The 18,831-nt window shown below is 40.3% G+C and overlaps 1 protein-coding gene across 1 annotated transcript; it reads left to right on the plus strand.

Annotated features, from left to right (window-relative positions):
- Positions 1-2,793: 2,793 nt before the first annotated feature.
- LOC104239970 (uncharacterized) lies at positions 2,794-18,831 on the plus strand. Its single transcript, XM_009794742.2, has 5 exons — positions 2,794-3,254; positions 11,818-12,267; positions 12,442-13,079; positions 18,049-18,246; positions 18,353-18,831. Exons 1-5 carry the CDS (start codon positions 2,794-2,796, stop codon positions 18,829-18,831), a joined length of 2,226 nt encoding a protein of 741 aa, XP_009793044.2.

Consider the following 18,831-nt stretch of genomic DNA (forward strand, 5'->3'; position numbering starts at 1 on the left):
TTAACTGTGGAAAGCTAACAGATTCACCTGAAGGCAGCATTGAGTTTAAGTTAAGTAGTCAGTAGTTAGCTGAAATCAGAGAGGTTTATATACTAATTATTAAGAGTTATGGTAATACAGTAACATGCAAGGTTAAGGGTAGTTTTGGCATAAGACAAAGTCTGATTAGGGGTTTAACTTAAGAATATGTCAAGTGGTAATTAAAATACTATTAACCTAATAACAATGGGGAACAAAACATAAGAGCATGGGTTCAAATGAATACTTTATTGCACCCATAACTCTTGATTAGAGCAATAGGACATGCATGGGGAGCAGATGCCATTCACTTCAAGAAAGTTCACTTAGGCATGGGGAGTTAAGGGGTATGGGCAGATTGCAACTGGCAGGATCCAGGCAGCTTGACTGCACTGGGTTGTTGGCTTATAAATAAGCTGTTGCGGAACTAAAAAAGGGCTGGAATTTTTAGTCTGGAGAGAGGTCTTGTGAGTTTAAAGAAAACTGAAAACATAAGGAAATTTCCAGTAAACACTGTAACCAAACACTGTCTGAAAGCTATATAGGAGTTCATATTGGTCAAGCTGTCTTGGCCAAGTTCTGTTGTTTGCACTGACTGAGCTGCTTGTGATTGTTGAACTGCTGGTGTTGCTGCGTTGAACACTCTGTTACTTCTGTTGTTTCATTACTCTTTTCTGGGATTACTCGTTTGGTGCTCGACCATCTGCTGGTTTTCTTTGTTCTGGGAATTGTTGCTGGTTGTCTGTGGACTATGGAAAACACTTGTGATTGTTGGTTTGTTGCTGTGTTGTTGTTGTGTATCTACTGTTGCTGTGTTTACTGCATACTGCCCAGCTGATCAGTCATTTCTTCTTTGTCCTCTATACCAGGTACACAACCAATGCACTATCAAATGTAATTGGAACATTGAGCATGAATGCAAAAAGAAAAGACCTGAAGTTGATTTTCATACATAGATTGTTATATTAGATATCATGTACTGTATGATAATTTTCATTCCTGTGTTGACAATAGAAGCAGCCTGTATGCCCAGTGTATATCAATATAGATTAGCTAAATGGTAGCTTACATATGTATGCTGATAGGTGAAAATATTCTCAATGAAATAGGTTGCATCTCAGACTTAGTTTACTTTGTAATATATGCTGTAATGTATGCCAAGCATGAAAACTGTACATCATTGGCTAAGTTCTTCCTTTTCTGATTAATGGTCTCATATAACTAGTAAACCACCTGTTAAGACAAAGAACACAAAACTTGCAATCTCAACCTCATGAAGGTCGAGCCCAGGTCAAAACAGACCAAGCAGGCCCGCATCGAACAAGCAGTGGCCCAGGTTTGGCCCATCACGCATGGGCTGGATTTGGGCCCGTGATTATTTGTTCGGCTGACTGTGCACGCAGCCTCGTTTCTGATTTTTAAGCATTTCTGAATGTTGTTATAGATAACTTGCAAGCACGTAATTAATTAGGACTATCTACTGTTTTCAATTAGTAGAGACAAACGCGACAAGAAACGTAGTTGCTATAGGATATCTTTTTTAAAATAAGAACGAGATGAGCCTCGACAAAAATAAATAAAAACGCACGAGCTGCGGGGCCCTCGTTAAATGTGTATTATCGAAGCATTCAGTTTCCAGGATGGGTTGTTTAGCAAATCTCACGGCCCTCCCAAAGATAATGACGCGTTAGACTCTTTAGGCGCGATTTAATTAATTTTACCTTCTTAAACTCGGATGCGCATTTCATGCGACCCAAATCTAAATCCTAAAACATCAAATAAAATATGTTTCGTATTGTGGGTGCATTTCATGTGACACAATCCAAAGATATGTTTTAAGCGATGTTCACATTCCTAAAAAATAATAATTATAATAATAAAGCGGTAAAAGATAAAATTTGCACATGGTTCATAATTGTATTAAAAATCAGATAAATAAGCCGAATATAACAGTTGAGCGACCGTGCTAGAACCACGGAACTCGGGAATGCCTAACACCTTCTCCCGGGTTAACAGAATTCCTTATCCGGATTTCTGGTACGCAGACTGTAATATAGAGTCATTCTTTTCCTCGATTCGGGATTAAAATTGGTGACTTGGGACACCCTAAATCTCCCAAGTGGCGACTCTGAAATAAATAAACCAATCCCGTTTCGATTGTCCTTTAATTGGAAAAAACTCCCCTGCCCTCGCGGGTGCGGAAAAAGGAGGTGTGACAACTAGGTCTCGGGGAAAGTCTCATAGTGAGATTCCATCTCAGACTTCACATACCCGCCATTTCTAGAAGAGCTCCGAGGGGCACCAGCTCCAGCGCTCGACCTTGTACATCCAGCTTCTTAGCCAGATACATCGAGTCAAGAGAAAAGGGATGTTATTCAGCTATTAACCCGATTAGTAGCCGTGTAGGCTCGGCGTTAGGATATATGTATTGGTCATGCAGATAGGTCCGTCAATGCGAGGGTTCGTGACTTCATTAATTTAGACCCTCCGATATTTACTGGGGCAGATCCAAATGAGGACCCTCAGGTATTTATTGATAGAGTGCAGAGGACGTTAAGGGTAATGAAGGCTACTGCAACTGAGTCAGTTGAGCTAGCTTCCTATAGACTCCGAGATGTTACAGTTAATTGGTACGAGTCTTGGGAATTGTCCAAAGGTGAGGATTCCCTTACAGCAATATGGCAAGAGTTTATAGAAGCTTTTTTTCGTTATTATCTGCCCCCAGAGATTAGACGGGCTAGAGTTGATATGTTCTTGACCCTTCGGTAGGGTAACATGAGTGTTCGGGAGTACAGTCTTCAGTTTGATTCGTTGGCTAGGTATACACCTACTATTGTATCTAAAATGGAGGATTGGGTTCACCGGTTCATGGTAGGATTAGAGCCGCACTTGCTTAACTATTGTATTTCGGTCTCACTTCATTTGGACATGGATATTTCTTGTATTCAGGCGTATGCTCAGGGTGTAGAGGAGCGTAAGCAGAAACAGAAGGCCGATCATGAGCATGATAAGGCCAAGAATAAGAGAGCAAGGTCTACTGGTGAGTTTCGAGGTGGTCAGAGGCAACAATACTCGAGGTATCCAGCCCAGCCATCGGCTAGTGCACCCCCTCAGTTTGGCGGTAAGAGATTTGATCATTCCATATATTCAAGGTCTGGTCAGAGTTCCAGGGCCTCAAATTCTCAGGGGCGAGTCAAGTCAGATGAGGCCGCCATTGCCACAATGTGCTCAATGTGGTAAACAGCATACCGGGCAGTGTCGTATGGGATTAGGTGTTTGTTATATTTGTGGTTATCCGAGCCAAGTTATGAGGGATTGTCCGATGAGAGTTGATGCAAGCATAGCTCAGCCAGCGGGATTTGTATCTGGTTCGTCATCATCAGTACTCCCCCCTGGGCAAGGTCCACAAGTACCAATGAGTCGTGGTAGAGACAGAGGCGGAACATCTATCTTAAGCAGTCCTCAAAACCGCATTTATGCATTGGCAGGATGATAGGATTAGAAGTCATCGCCTGATCTTGTTACATGTATATTATCAGTCTCCTCATATGATGTATATGCACTGATTGACCTAGGTTCCACCTTATCATACATTACTCCGTTAGTTGCTAGTAAGTTTGGAATAAAACCTAAATCGGTTAAACCTTTTGAGGTATTTACACCTGTTGGGGACTCAGTGATAGCTAAGCGAGTATATAGGGGTTGCATAATAGTAGTTCATAGTCGATCTACCATAGCAGACCTAATCGAGTTGGATATGGTAGAATTTGATGTTATAATGGGTATGGATTGGTTGGCTTCTTGTCATGCCAACATTGATTATAGATCAAAGATAGTCCGATTTCAATTTCCAAGGGAACCTGTTTTGGATTGGAGAGGTAATATGGCGTCGCCGAGAGGTAGATTTATTTCCTATCTCAAGGCAAGGAATATGATCAGAAAGGGATGTATTTATCACTTAGTTCGGGTTTAGGATGTGGAAGTAGAGTCACCAACCGTTCAGTCCATCCCTGTGGTTAATGAGTTTCCCGATGTTTTTCCCGATGAGCTTCCAGGTCTCCCGTCAGAGCAAGAAATTGAGTTTGCTATTGACCTACTACCAGATACTCATCCAATATCTATTCCTCCTTATAGAATGGCCCCCGTAGAGCTGAAAGAGTTGAAGGAACAACTAAAGGACTTGCTTGAAAAAGGCTTTATTAGACCTAGCACATCACCATAGGGAGCGCCTGTGTTATTTGTGAGGAAGAAAGATGGTTCCTTACGGATGTGTATTGATTATAGACAGTTGAATAAAGTGACAATCAAGAATAAGTACCCGCTACCGAGGATTGATGATTTATTTGATCAGTTGCAAGGTGCCAAGTGTTTTTCAAAGATAGACTTAAGTTCCGGGTATCATCAAGTAAGGATTAAAGAGGAAGATATTCCGAAGACAGCATTTAGAACCAGATACGGGCACTTTGAGTTTCGTTTAATGTCGTTCGGTTTGACCAATATCCCACCAGTATTCATGGATTTGATGAACCGTGTGTTCAGACCCTTTTTAGATCTGTTTGTAATTGTATTTATCGATGATATATTGGTGTATTCTCGTTTAGAGGCTGAACATGCAGATCATTTGCGTACTGTGCTCAGAACTCTACAAAAGGGAAGTTGTATGCAAAATTTTCTAAATGTGAATTCTGGTTAAATTCTATAGCTTTCCTTGGGTATATTATTTCGGGTGAAGGCATCCGGGTGGATACACAAAAGATTGAGGCAGCGAAGACTTGGCCTAGACCCACAACACCGATGGAGGTTCGTAGCTTTCTCGGTTTGGCAGGTTATTACAGAAGATTTTTAGATGGATTTTCTTCCCTTTCAGCACCTTTGATAAAGTTGACTCATAAGGGAGCAAAGTTTCAATGGATTGATGCTTGCGAACGGAGTTTCCATGCATTAAAAGACATATTAACTTCAGCACCGGTTCTAACGCTCCCAAAAGGGACCAATGGTTATGTGATCTATTGTGACGCTTCAAGCGTTGGATTGGGTTGTGTGCTGATGCAGCATGGTTAGGTTGTAGCTTATGCTTCTAGACAACTAAGAAAGCATGAGAAGAACTACCCGACCCACGATCTAGAGTTAGCGCGGTGATTCATGCACTACAAATGTAGAGGCACTACTTGTATAGCATTCATGTTGATATTTATATGGATCATAAAAGCCTCCAGTATATCTTCAAGCAAAAGGAATTAAATTTACACCAAAGGAGATGGTTGGAGTTGCTTAAAGACTATGACGTTGATATTTATACCATCCGGGGAAGGCGAACATAGTAGCCGACGTCCTCAGTCGTAGATATATGGGTAGCATGTTGTATTTACAGCCAGAAAAAAGGGGAATAGCCCGTGAGGTTTATCAGCTAGCTAGTCTTGGAATTTGGTTACTGGACTCAGGTGATATTGGTATTACTATTCAGGATACGACAACATCCTCTTTAGTAACTGAAGTAAAGGAACGCCAGTACGAGGATCCTGTGTTAGTTCATTATAGGGATACCACCCTTTAGAAGGAGAAGACACCGTTTAAAATTACAGAAGATGGGGTCCTCAAATATCGAGGACGATTATGTGTCCCTAATGTTGCAGGGCTACGTCGGTAGGTTATGAGAGAAACTCACTATTCTCGTTATTCTGTCCATCCAGGAGCGACAAAGATGTATCATGATATCAGGGAAGTATATTGGTGGGACGGAATGAAAAAGGATATAGCGAAGTTTGTTGCTCAGTGTCCTAACTGTCAGCAGGTTAAGATTGAGCATTGGAAACCCGGTGGGTTATTGCAAGCTATGGAGATTCCGACTTGGAAATGGGAAGTAATCAATATAGATTTCATCATAGACTTACCTCATACCCTGTGTAAGTTTGATTCGATATGGGTGATTGTTCATAGGCTAAAGTCGGCCCATTTTCTGCCTGTTAGGACTACATATTCCTCAGAGGATTATGCAAGGCTTTATATTAAGGAGATAGTACGACTGCATGGTGTCCCTGTATCTATTATCTCGGATAGAGGAGCTCAATTTACAGCTAACTTCTAGAGGTCCTTCCAAAAAGGATTGGGGACTCAAGTAAGTCTTAGTACAACATTTCATCCCTAAACAGACGGCCAGGCTGAGCATACTATTCAGACACTAGAGGATATTTTACGATCTTGTGTGATAGACTTCAATGGTAGCTGGGATGATCATTTGTCGCTTATTGAGTTCGCATATAATAACAGTTACCATTGCAGTATTCAGATGGCTCCATACGAAGCTCTTTATGAATGGAAGTGTAGGTCGCCTATAGGGTGGTTTGATATTGGGGAATCTGGTTTACATGGTCCAGACCTGGTACAACAAGCCATAGAAAAAGTAAAGTTGATCCGGGATCGACTATTGACAACTCAGAGTCGTTAGAAGTCATATATTGATGTGCGGCGATAAGATTTAGAGTTCGGGGTTGATGACTGGGTATTCTTAAAAGTGTCACCTATGAAGGGTGTGATGAGTTTTGGCAAGAAAGTCAAACTTAGCCCACGGTATATTGGGCCTTATAGGATCAATCGCAGAGTGGGCCAAGTAGCTTATGAGTTAGAATTGCCCTCAGAATTGGAGTTTGTCCATCCAATTTTTCACGTATCTATGTTACGGAACTGCATTGGTGATCCTACCCTAGTGGTGCCCACGGATAATGTACATATTACAGAGGACTTGTCATACGAGGAAATTCTGATTGCCATCCTAAACCAACAAATCCGCAAGCTACAGAATAAGGAGGTAGCCTCCGTAAAAGTACTTTAGAGGAACAACAATGTGGAAGAAATGCCTTGGAAGGCCGAGGAAGACATGAAGTCTAGATATCCCTACTTATTTCCTCCTCCAGAGAAGGGTCCGACCGAGACGTCATAACTATAAGGTACGTGTATAAATTTTTGGGTTAGTTATTGTCATTGGTCATATGAGGCCATTGTCGTTATTGATGATTGTGGTCCTATGTGGCATTAAATTATTGAGTTTCTACATGAAGAGTTGATAGTAGAGTTGTTACAAAGAGTGACTCTGCCCACAGTTATATAGATCCCGGAGAGTTAAACATTCAAGGACGAATGTTTTTAAGGGGTAAGGACGTTACATCTCGCATTTTTGTACGCTAAAAGTTTCGTCTTTAGTTAATTGACGTAGACTCGAGGGTGAGATTATCTTGAGGTTAACACATTTACGCTATTTATAACAAGCGATAAGTAAGTGTCATGAAGGATAAATGGTACCCGAATTAAAGAAAACGAGTTTCGTTGAAGGTTGCCGACTTGGGATAAAATACGGGTCGAGCGATAATACCCGATAATTATGGACTAGTACCATACAAGGTACCATATGACCGTGATAATATGATATATAAAGTATATTAAAAATAAGTAGAATTTTAAGTAATTTGAGATAATTCTTAATTGTGCTAGTAATTGATTAATTATCGGACAACGGGATAATACCCAATTAACTAATAAGTGGATAAAAATTAATAAAATCTACCCTCCAAAAACGTGGCAGTTGGCCACAATGACTTCTTAGTCATTTAATATGTGGCAACGAAGGACCAAAGTAAAAATACACCTCATACTTATATTAGTATATCATCCAAAATAGTAGTCATATTACTATAATTAGAAGATTAAGAGACAACTTTCAAAACAAAGTCCATAACGCTGCCATTCTCAAAACAGAACATTGTCATTTTCAATTTCAAATGAAGATTTGATTTTAAATACTCCATTAAACCAAGAGAAATCTTGCAAGGTTCCAAAGAGAATTTTAGGAATCGTAGCAACGTAAAATTTTGCGGATCTAAAGGAGTACGGTGCAATCTTTTCCAAGAACATTATACGGATTTTTTCCAACTCAAAGTATGTTAAGACCATCCCTTCTTTATTTTGGCCTGGTCCAAATTATGTAGAAGAAACGAGCAAGCACACAGTTTCCATAAATTACTCTATTCATAGAAATACTAAGGATGTCTATATTCTTGATTCCCCATGTGAATTCTTATTTTCTGTTCATGGGTCTCAGAATAGTACGCAGTTGAAAAAGTTAATCCAGATGAAATATTGAGATTATTTACGTATTTTTCATGTATTTCATCTATTTATACATATGCATTGACCTATGACCAGATGGCATTATATACGCGTATATATGTAATATATGTATATGGGATATGGGAAAGGTTACGGCGTTATATATGCACCATCACCTAATCAGTTGGTATATGTTGATGATGTTGCCCATAGTGGCCGAGATGATATGATGGGATGCCCTCAGTGGCTTGATTATGTTATGTACACCTATACCCATGCATGATACGACATTTATATACACGTGCAAAATATTGTAAATGTTTTCAGAATTTACAAAGTTATTCAGATTTATAGATGGGTTTCTTTATTCAATGTTTCATCTACGCCTTTTACGTACAGATTATCATGCCTTACATACTCAGTACATTTTTCGTACTAACGCCTTATTTCACGGGGCCTGCATTTTATGCCCGCAAGTGCAGGTAGGCAAGCTGACGGTCCCCCTTCTTAAGATCCTTGATCAGCAAGAGTTGACGTGCTCCACTTGATCCGGAGTTGCTTTTGATCTTGGTATGATATGTTTGTATATATACATGGGTATGATGTGTCTCAGTCCCGTCTTTGTACAGTTATATTTCTATTAGAGGTTTGTAGATAGTATGTCTAGTTGGATAGTATGTGGCCTTGCCGGCTTCCAGTTTTGAGGTATATAGTTGTCTATAGCAGCCTTGTCGGCTCGCCCTATGTATGTTGCACGTATATGTATGTATGCCTTTTTGGGAAAGTTTCCTTCATGTATATTATTCTCATAAGTCAGCAGATGTTATTTAGGTTTATATCTTAGACCCTTGCTTAGGGGTGTTTGACAGGTAGGAATCGAGCACCCGTCGCGGTCCATCAGTTTAGGTTGTGACATTTGGGACTTAGGAACGTGATCGGAATGTATTTTGGAGGTCCGTGGTAGATTTAGGCTTGAATTGGCAAAATTAGAATTTTGGCATTTTTTGGTTGGTAGTTGAAATCTTGATATCAGGGTCGGAATGGGATTCCAAAAATTGGAGTAGGTCTGTTGTGTCGTTTGTGATGTGTGTGCAAAATTTCAGGTCATTCGGATGAGGTTTGATAGGTTTTTGGATCGGTTGCGGAATTCGGAAGTTTTGGAATACTTAGGCTTGAATCTGAGGGTGTTTTGATGTTGTTTTGAGTGTTCCAAAGGTTGGAACAAGTTTGGATGGTGTTATGTGACTTGTTGGAGTGTTTTGGTTAAGGTACCAAGGGCCTCGGGATGGATTTGGGTGGTTGTCGGAAAGTTTAGACTTTGAGTTGTGCTGCAGAATTTCTGCTTCTGTTGTTTCTGCACCTGCGGAGTAGGGACCGCAAGTGCGATGATTGCAGATGCTGTTTGGCCATCGCAGGAGCGGAGGTTGGTTTGCTGCGGATGCATCGCAGATGCGGAAGGCTAGTCGCACCTGCGGGGCCGCTGGTGCGATGGATTGGTCGTAGGTGCGGTAAGTGAGTTTTAAGTGAAGTCCGCAGATATAGACGTTTGGTCGCAGATGCGGGGGCATGGATGCGGTATTTGGACCTCAGATGCGGAACCCCTGGGCAGAACATATAAATTCTTGCTTTCGCGAAATTTGGTCATTTTTCCACCATTTGTGCTCGAACTTGGAGTTTGTTTAGAGGAATTTAAGAGGGATTCGATGGGAAACACTTGGAGGTAAGGTTTTTGAACTCAATACTCGATCCTATGGTGATTTCTAACTGATTAGACATGAAACTAGTGAGATTTAAGGGTTAAATTGAAGGTTAGGGCTTGTGTTTTGTAGAGTTTTGAGTGGTGATTTAAGTGGACATTTGAGGTCCGATTTTGATGTTTTTGGTATGTATAGACTCGTGGGAGGATAAGGATTCTAGTGATGTAATTTTTATCGAATTTTGATATGTGGGACCGGGGTCGGGTTTGGCCAATTTCGATATTTTTAAGTTAATTTGATTACTTTCGCGTGGGCTTTGTCCTTTTAGCTTATATTGATGGCATGAATCTGATTTTGGTTAGATTTGGATCATTTAGAGGCCGAGTCGAGAGGCAAAGGCATCAAGGGCTAGAGTTTGGACCGGTTTGAGGTAAGTAATATTTGCAAATGTTGTCATGAGGGTATGAAACCCCGAATTTCACATCGTTGTGCTACTTTGAGGTGACGCACATGCTAGATTACGAGTGTGGGGTCGTGCACCATTAGGGATTGTGACTTGGTCCGTCCCGTACGACTATTAAGTCGCATATTTGATCGAAAACTATTTGATACTATTGTGTTTTGGAAAGTATTACTATGTTTTGGGCTGAATGTCATATTTGGGCCTCGTACCAACTGTTTGGACCCTTAAGGGCTTTTTACTACTATTCCTCACTATTTTAACTTAATATTTATACTCAGTCATGCTGTGTTTTACTGATTTCCCAACTCAGCCATATTTACTTGGTTTTGATACTTCAAATGATATATTGGGCTGAGTATCCTGTTTTACTATTGCTCGATTGGCTTGAGAGGTTTCTTATTGAGTGAGGCCGAGGGCCTATGTTGTGAGGATATCATGGGATCGGGGTTGCGCGCCGCAACATGTTGTACTGATTTATGATATATGAGAGGTCGGGGGCGTGATTTATTATACCACGAGATGGCTTGTGATAGCGCTTAGGCTGTAGGAGCCCCTTCGGAGTTTGAACACCTTTAGTGAGCGCGGGTACCCAGTGTGAGTGATGTGATGTTGCCCGAGGGGCTGTTGTTGATTCATGTTATTGCCCGAGGGGATGATTACGAGTGATTGTGAGGTAGCCCAAGGGGCTAGTTCTGTTAGTATTTTGCCCGAGGGGCGGTATATGGTACATGTTTTGCCCGAGGGCTGTTTATGTTTCTATCATTTTTACTCACCGTTTCATACCTTGTTTAAAACTATTGAAAGATGTTTTTAAAAAGAAAGGGTTTTACTGAAACTAAGTTGTTTTACGAGATAATTGATTTCGGTACTGTTTTAGAAATATATTGTATTTGTTGTGGTGCTATGACGTGGAATTATCTGTTTTCTTACTGCTCAGCTTTCATTTACTTTTATTACTTACTAAGTTGGCGTACTCATATTACTCCATGCACCTTGTGTGCAGATCCAGGAGTTGCGAGTCTTGATAGCGAGCGTTAATCGTTCATTCAGTAGGTCTTGGAGTCGACAAGGTAGCTGCATGGCGTTCGCAGCCCTGTTCTTCTCCCTCATATCTTCCCTAGATTTTATTAGTATTATCTTCCAGACTTTGTTAGACTTTATTGTACTTAGACAGAGTTGTAGTTGCTCGTGACTTGTGACACCCCGATGTCGGGCTTGTGTTATTTTCTTCCACACTGGTTATTTAGACTTATGTTATGAGATTCTGTTAATTTAATAGCTTAAAAATGAATATTTATAAAATATTAGTTGGATTTGGGGTTTGTGTCGGCTGGCCTAGTTTCACGATAGGCGCCATCACGACCGGGTCAGTTTAAGGTCGTGACATCTATGGTATTCGAGAGGTGTTGGCGGCAATAACGAGGTAGGTATTTTAGTTGATAGGGATCTCAGAGAGTTAGTGGTAGATGTTAGAAGGGTTAATGATAGGCTATTGATTATTAAGCTAGTGGTTAATGGGTTCACTTTTAACATTATTAGTGCTTACGCACCTCAAGCAGGGTTGAGCAAGGAGATCAAAAAGCACTTCTGGGAGGATTTTGACGAGGTTTTGCATGGTATCCCGCAGTCCGAGAAGTTTTTCATAGGGGGTGACTTCAATAGTCATGTTGGGGAGACGGCTCGGGGTTATTACGAGGTGCATGACAGGTTTACTTTCGAGGTTAGGAATGAGGGCGGTACTTCATTATTGGATTTTGCTAAAACTTTTGACTTGGTACTAGCTAACACGAGTTTTCAGAAGAGGAAGGAACACTTAGTCACTTTCCGAAGTAGGGTTGCCAAGACTCAGATTGATTATCTTCTCCTCAGGAAAGGCTATAAAGGCCTTTGTACGGATTGCAAGGTTATCCCAAGTGAGTGCCTCTCGACGCATCATAGGCTCTTGGTAATGGACTTGGAGGTCAAGAGAGTGAGGAATAAGAGAGCGATGTACGTCCAACCTAAGATCAAGTGGGAGCCTTGACTAAGGGAAATGCTCAGGAGTTGAGGGAGAAGTTGTTGGCTATGGGGGCCTGGAGGAGTAGTGGGGATCCGAGTAGTATATGGACCAGGACAATGAACTGCATTAGGAAAGATGCTATGGAGGTGTTAGGGGTTTTGAAGGGTTACTTGGGTGGCCACAAAGGGTATTGGTGTGGACTGGGAGGTCCAAGGAAAAGAAGAAGCTAAGAAAGCGGTATATTTGAAGCTAGTAGGGAGCACGGACGAGGAAGAACGAAGGTTACATAGGGAGTGCTATAAAAAGGTAAGGAGAGAGGTGAAGCTCGCGGTTGCGGCAGCTAGGACTGCAGCTTTTGAGAGATTGTATAAGGATCTTGGGGGCAAAGACGGGGATAAGAAGTTGTACAAGTTAGCCAAGATTAGGGAGAGGAAGGTTCGAGACTTGGATAGAGTAAGGTGCATCAAAGACGAAGACGGCAAGATATTAGTGAGAGATGCAAGTATCATGCGTAGATGGCAGGGGTACTTCCACAGACTCTTGAACGAGGAAGGGGATAGAAACATCGTACTAGGTGAGTTGGAGAACTCAGAGAGTCGGAGAGATTTTAGGTTTTGTAGGTGTATTAACTGTGAGGAGGTTGAGGTGTCAATACAAAGGATGAGTAGGGTCAAGACGACTGGGCCTGATGAGATCCCGGTAGAATTTTGGAAAGAAGTGGGTAGGGCAGGCTTGGAGTGGCTTACTAGCTTATTTAACATCAATTTCAAGATGGAGAAGATGCTCGAAGATTGGCGGTTGAGTTTGTTGATTCTGTTGTATAAAAATAAAGGGTGTCACACCTCCTTTTGGCCCGCGCCCGCAGGGGCACAGAGGGAGTTTTTCCAATTAAAGGACAATCGAAACGGGATTTGTTGTTTAATTCAGAGTCGCCATTTGGGAGATTTATGGTGTCCCAAGTCACCGGTTTAATCCCGAATCGAGGAAAAGAATGACTATGTTTAACAGTCAGCGTACCAGAAATCCGGATAAGGAATTCTGTTAACCCAAGAGAAGGTGTTAGGCATTCTCGAGTTTCGTGGTTCTAGCACGGTCGCTCAACTGTCATATTTGGCTTATTTATCTGATTTTAATACATTTTGAACCTATGTACCAATTTTAACCTTGAACCGCTTTTATCATTTATTATTTAAAGAATTGTAACGTCGTGAGAATGCATCTCGAATTGCGCCACATAAATATACCCGCAATTTTCGATACATTCCAACTTCGTTGAGATTTGGATTTGGGTCACATAAATATGCACCCGAGTTTAGGAAGATAACATTATTAAATACGCGCCTAAAGATACTAACGCGTTGTTATTTTGAGAAAAGCCGTAAAGTTCGCTATGCGGCCTGTCTCGAAATCTAAGCATTTGAAATAACTATCCGTTGAGGGCCCCATATTTGTAATTTATTCGGCGAGGCATGCCTCACTTATTTTTAAAAGGGCTAACCAGCCACTTCTATTATTAATTATTTTTAAAGAGATTGCAACGTCGTGAGAATGCATCTCGAACTGCGCCACATAAATGTACCCGCAATTTTGATACGTTCCAACTTCATTGAGATTTGGATTTGAGTCACATAAATGTGCACTCAAGTTTAGGGAGGTAACATTATTAAATACGCGCCTAAAGATGCTAACGCATTATTATTTTGAGAATGCCGCGAAATTTGCTAAGACGGCATATCCCGAAACCTAAGTGTTTATCATAAGCACCTATTGAGGGCCCCGCAGTTTGCAACTTATTAGGCGAGGCACGCCTCATTTATTTTAAGGATATCCTAAAGCGACTATGGTTCTCTATTTACTTTTGTTTCTAAATATAGAGAAAAAGACCTAATTAATTACAAGCGTGCAATGTCCCAGCTTTTGTTGTTCGAACCAACAACTTAACGATGACGCACCTCAACGACAATGCATACCTTCATTTTAATTGACAGACATGAACTCCAAAATTCCTAAACCAATTTATCATACCCATTATCTATTACGAACTATGGGTTTTAATGAACCGATTTAATATAAATGAGCCTTTCTTTTCCTGACTTTTAACTGATTTCAACACTAATCTACCAACAACAATTCCGGTTTTTCTTACTATCGAATTCAAAAACTGTTATTCAAACGAAGACATCCTAATACACTAGCATGATTAATGATAAAATTACTAGCGAGTAGGATGAATATTACTAGATCAGCTCATGAATTGAAATCCTATTACAAGTTCATTACCCTTTTAACCTGACATTAATCTAGATCCACCTATTACTGATGACAATCGAGTTCCTCCAAACTGATTCAACAATCCCATTTCACAAACCTATTGAACTGACTACACTTCATGCCATTCCAAGGGTTCAATTTAACAGTTCAATGTTATACAATGTTTAACAGATAACCCACCTTAAGAAACAATTTTGATTATACACATAACTACCATCTATATAACAGGAAAACATCTAAACTACTATCAATTAAAATGCAGGCAGTCCTCAGTTGAACAATAAATGTATTTGAACATTTCATTTCAAACTTCAACGAGCTTACATCAATGTGATTCAGGGTAGTGTACCTGATATTGGAATACAAGTAGAAGCAGATCAGCAGAGTAGTATGTAACACAACAACAACAACAACAATAACCAGCAACAACCAGTAAACAGAACACCCAATGACAGATTTGAAAACCAACAGGGTTCCAGCACACTCAATGAAACAGTACCAACACAAACCAATGCAGACCAGAAATAACAACTCAAGAAACCACTTAAAATCTCAGTGAAATCCCAGAAATAACCAACAATCAGAACAGAACCAGAATGTATTCAGAAGTGCAAAAGATGCAATGGACAATTCTGATTTTTTTTAACACTCAAAATAGAACACTCTCAAAAAAAAACTCTCAAACTACTGATCTCAGGACAAAGACAACCTGTTTTCACTCTCTAAAACTGAACTCTTTTTGATTTTAAGACCAACCTGTTTTTGCTTTTTAATTCTGAATTCTTAGTGTCAAAAATCCAGTCTAACCTTACTCTATAACTCTGACCTTTTTTTCAGATTCAAAGCCCCCCCTAATTTGTCCCAAATGACTCCTATTTATACCAAAAAAAACAGACTGCTAAGTGCCCTGGGAACCCTCCACTAAACAGCCAGACTTTCTACCCATTCCTTATTATTTTAACAATTTACGGGCACTATCTTTTTACAACTTTTTCAGAGTGCTTCCTATTTTTTTTACCCATGTTATTCTCTGCATAACCATTACTGAATGTCCAGCCTGTTATTAACATTAGTTAAGTGTGTGCAACCTGGATTTTAATCAATCCCCCCATGTTATTTCTGACTTGATCCCACCCATCAATATTTAAACAGTTAGTTTAGTGGTACCTTAATGTTACTGACAGAACACTAAGTTACTGACAGAACACTAAGTCATTTTTAGGTTTCAAGCCCAAATTACCCCCCTGGGAATATGAACTACTGCCCTATCCTAAACCTCCTAATCTAATTTCTAAGTTATAACCCTAATAACTGATTTCTAACTTATCACTAAAGTACTACAGCTATAACCAATTCACAACTAAATTCAAACAATGACTCAATCAAAATTTAAGCAGTATGAATCAAATTATTATTAGGTTATTCTAACATTCAAGACTGTAAAACTAATCGGCGACACTTATCGAATCGACTACACGAATTACAACACATACAATCAATAACAAATAATCAGAATCGAACAGGCACAGAGGTGATTCGAGTCATATTGATAGAAATAGGGATTTATAATGAAACTTAACTAGTTGACGGAGCTCATTCGAATCGATTATATAGTTTATTATATACTCGACTATGACCAGAAAAAGTTCGACCAAATAAAAGGTCTTTGAAGAAGGACAGAATCAATCGACAAAAAATTGAAAAATCAATAAAACTACACTAAACAAATAAACAGATATAAACAAACATAAAAATGGAACAAACAGGAAAGGAAAAATACCTCAAGAACTCGGAAACTGGACAACCTTGATTCGAACTCAGACTCGAACTCTTTGAGGTCGAACGGACCTTAATCAAGTGTTCTCAACTGAGAACACTTCGACTAAGGTCGATTAGACCCCAAATCATCCTTTAATTTGGACAGATTTCAATCTTGGGCTTTCTAGGGTTCTTGGGGGTTCGATTTGGGGTTCGAACGATTCTGGTCTGATTCAAACCAAACCAACGGTGGTTTGGTGACGAGGGAGGTCAGGAAGATATCCGGTATGAGTTTGGGGCCGGTTGGGGTAGTTTCAAATTTTGCTCGAATCTTCGATTGAAGATTCGAGAAACTACAGGCTGATTCGAGCAAAACGGATAAGGGATTTAGGTTGAGGGTGGTCTAATGGCTTTAGGGTGTTAATTTGGTCACCGGCGGCGGCGTTGCCGCTGGGTTTACAGGTGAAGGTGTGAGAGGGCGACTAGGGTTTGGGCTATGGAGTTCATCTCTGAGAGAGACGAAGATAGGAGGTGTTTGGTTTGGGGGCGGGGTATGGATTAGGAATATATAGTATGGGGGAAATGATCCTGGGCCGTTCGATCTGATGAGATCAATGGCTTGGATCTGTTCATTAATGGAAACGACGTCGTCTTGCTCACCTCGAGACCGTATCGGTCTTTGGATGGGAATGGGTCGGGGCATGGGGCGATTTGTGGCCGTTGGATCAAATGAAATGAACGGCGTGGATCAATTGGCCTGATACGGCATCGTTTCGGTTAGTCTGAGGGCAGGCTGGACTGTTTGATCTTGGGAGATCAATGGTTCAGATTTTGCACATCAAAACGACGTCATTTGGGTGGTCTTGGAGACAGACCAAATTGGACTGGGTGAGGGGTGTTGAATTAGGCCTGGTTTTGGGTTGTTTTGGATGGCCCAGTTCTGATTTTGTAGGTATTTCCACTTGTTTTTGTTTTCTTTTCTTTTAATTTCTAATTAGCAAAAAATTCTGCAATAAATTGTAAAACCAAAATTAACCTACAACAACAACAACAACGATCAAGTATAATCCCACAAGTGGGGTCTGGGGAGGGTAATATGTACGCAGACCTTACCCCTACCCCGAAGGGTAGAGAGACTGTTTCCAGGAGACCCTCGGCTAAAAAAAATAACAGGAGCCGATATATTAGTACCATAAAAATGCATAATAAAATAACAGCAATATAAGAGATATTGCTATTAATACAAAAATATTAATTAAGACTTAACTAAAATTAACACACAAAATTTTACACCAATTAGAAACAAAAATCACACAATTGTACACTAATTGACAAAAATAGAACAAATACATATTTTTGTGATTTTCTTTCTTTTAAAACCAAACTATGGTTTAATTAATTCCAAAATGCACAGTTAAATCCTAAATATGCGTGCAACATGTATTTTTATATTTTTTAATTAATTAAACAAAATAAACACTCACAGACAAAATAATTATGAAAAATGTCACGCGAAATTCTTAAACTTGTACCGAAATGACATTTGTTTTATTTTTCAATTTCTTTTGGAGTAGTTTTCGTGAAGCAAAAATCACGTGCTCACAAAGGGGATATCCAGAACTGCAACAACTATAGGGGAATCAAGCTGCTGAGTCATACTATGAAAGTGTGGGAGAGGGTGGCGGAGAAGAGAGTAAGGACAAGTGTATCTATCTCTTAGAACCAGTTCGAATTTATGCCAGGACGGTCTACTACAGAAGCCATTCACCTTATGAGATGTTTGATGGAGAAGTATAGGGAGAGGAAAATGGACTTGAACATGGTGTTCATTGACCTCGAGAAAGATTATGATAAAATCCCGAGGGAGGTGCTATGGAGATGTTTGGATGTTAGCGGAGTCCCAATAGCGTACATAAGGGTGATTAAGGACATGTACGAAGGTGCTAAGACTCGGGTGAGGACGTCGGGAGGAGATTTGAAACATTTTCCTGTGGAGATGGGGTTGCATCAGGGATAAACCCTTAGCCCATTTTTTGTTTGCCCTAGCGTTAGATATGCTGACACGATACATACAAGGGAGGGTGCCATGGTGTATGTTATTTGCGGATGATATAGTACTGATTGACGAGATGCGGTGGGGTGTTAACGCTAAGTTGGAATTTTGGAGACAAACATTGGAGCCCAAAGGTTTCAAGTTGAGTAGGCCAAAGACTGAATACTTGGAGTGCAAGTTCAGTGAGGAGAGGCATGAAGAAGAAGTGGAAGTAAAGATTGATACTCAAGTCATTCCCAAAAGAGATAGTTTCAAGTATCTTGGGTCTATAATCCAAGGCAACAGGGAGATTGCCGAGGATGTTACTCACCGCATTGGAGTGGGATGGATGAGATGGAGGCTAGCCTCCGGGATTTTATATGATAAGAATGTGCCTCCTAGACTTAAGGGCAAATTTTACATAGTGGTGGTTAGACCTGTTATGTTGTACGGAGCTGAGTGTTGGCCATGTCCAAAAGATGAGCGTAGCTGA

Source organism: Nicotiana sylvestris, chromosome 10 (genome assembly GCF_000393655.2).
Source record: "Nicotiana sylvestris chromosome 10, ASM39365v2, whole genome shotgun sequence".
Lineage (NCBI taxonomy): Eukaryota > Viridiplantae > Streptophyta > Magnoliopsida > Solanales > Solanaceae > Nicotiana > Nicotiana sylvestris.

Coding starts and splice junctions, on each gene's coding strand:
- LOC104239970 (XM_009794742.2), top strand. CDS start 2,794: ATGAGTGTTCGGGAGTACAGTCTTCAGTTTGATTCGTTGGCTAGGTAT. Junction 12,268..12,441: donor GTGAGGAATAAGAGAGCGAT/GTACGTCCAACC, acceptor GGGGTTTTGAAG/GGTTACTTGGGTGGCCACAA. Junction 18,247..18,352: donor GATTAAGGACATGTACGAAG/GTGCTAAGACTC, acceptor TGTTTGCCCTAG/CGTTAGATATGCTGACACGA.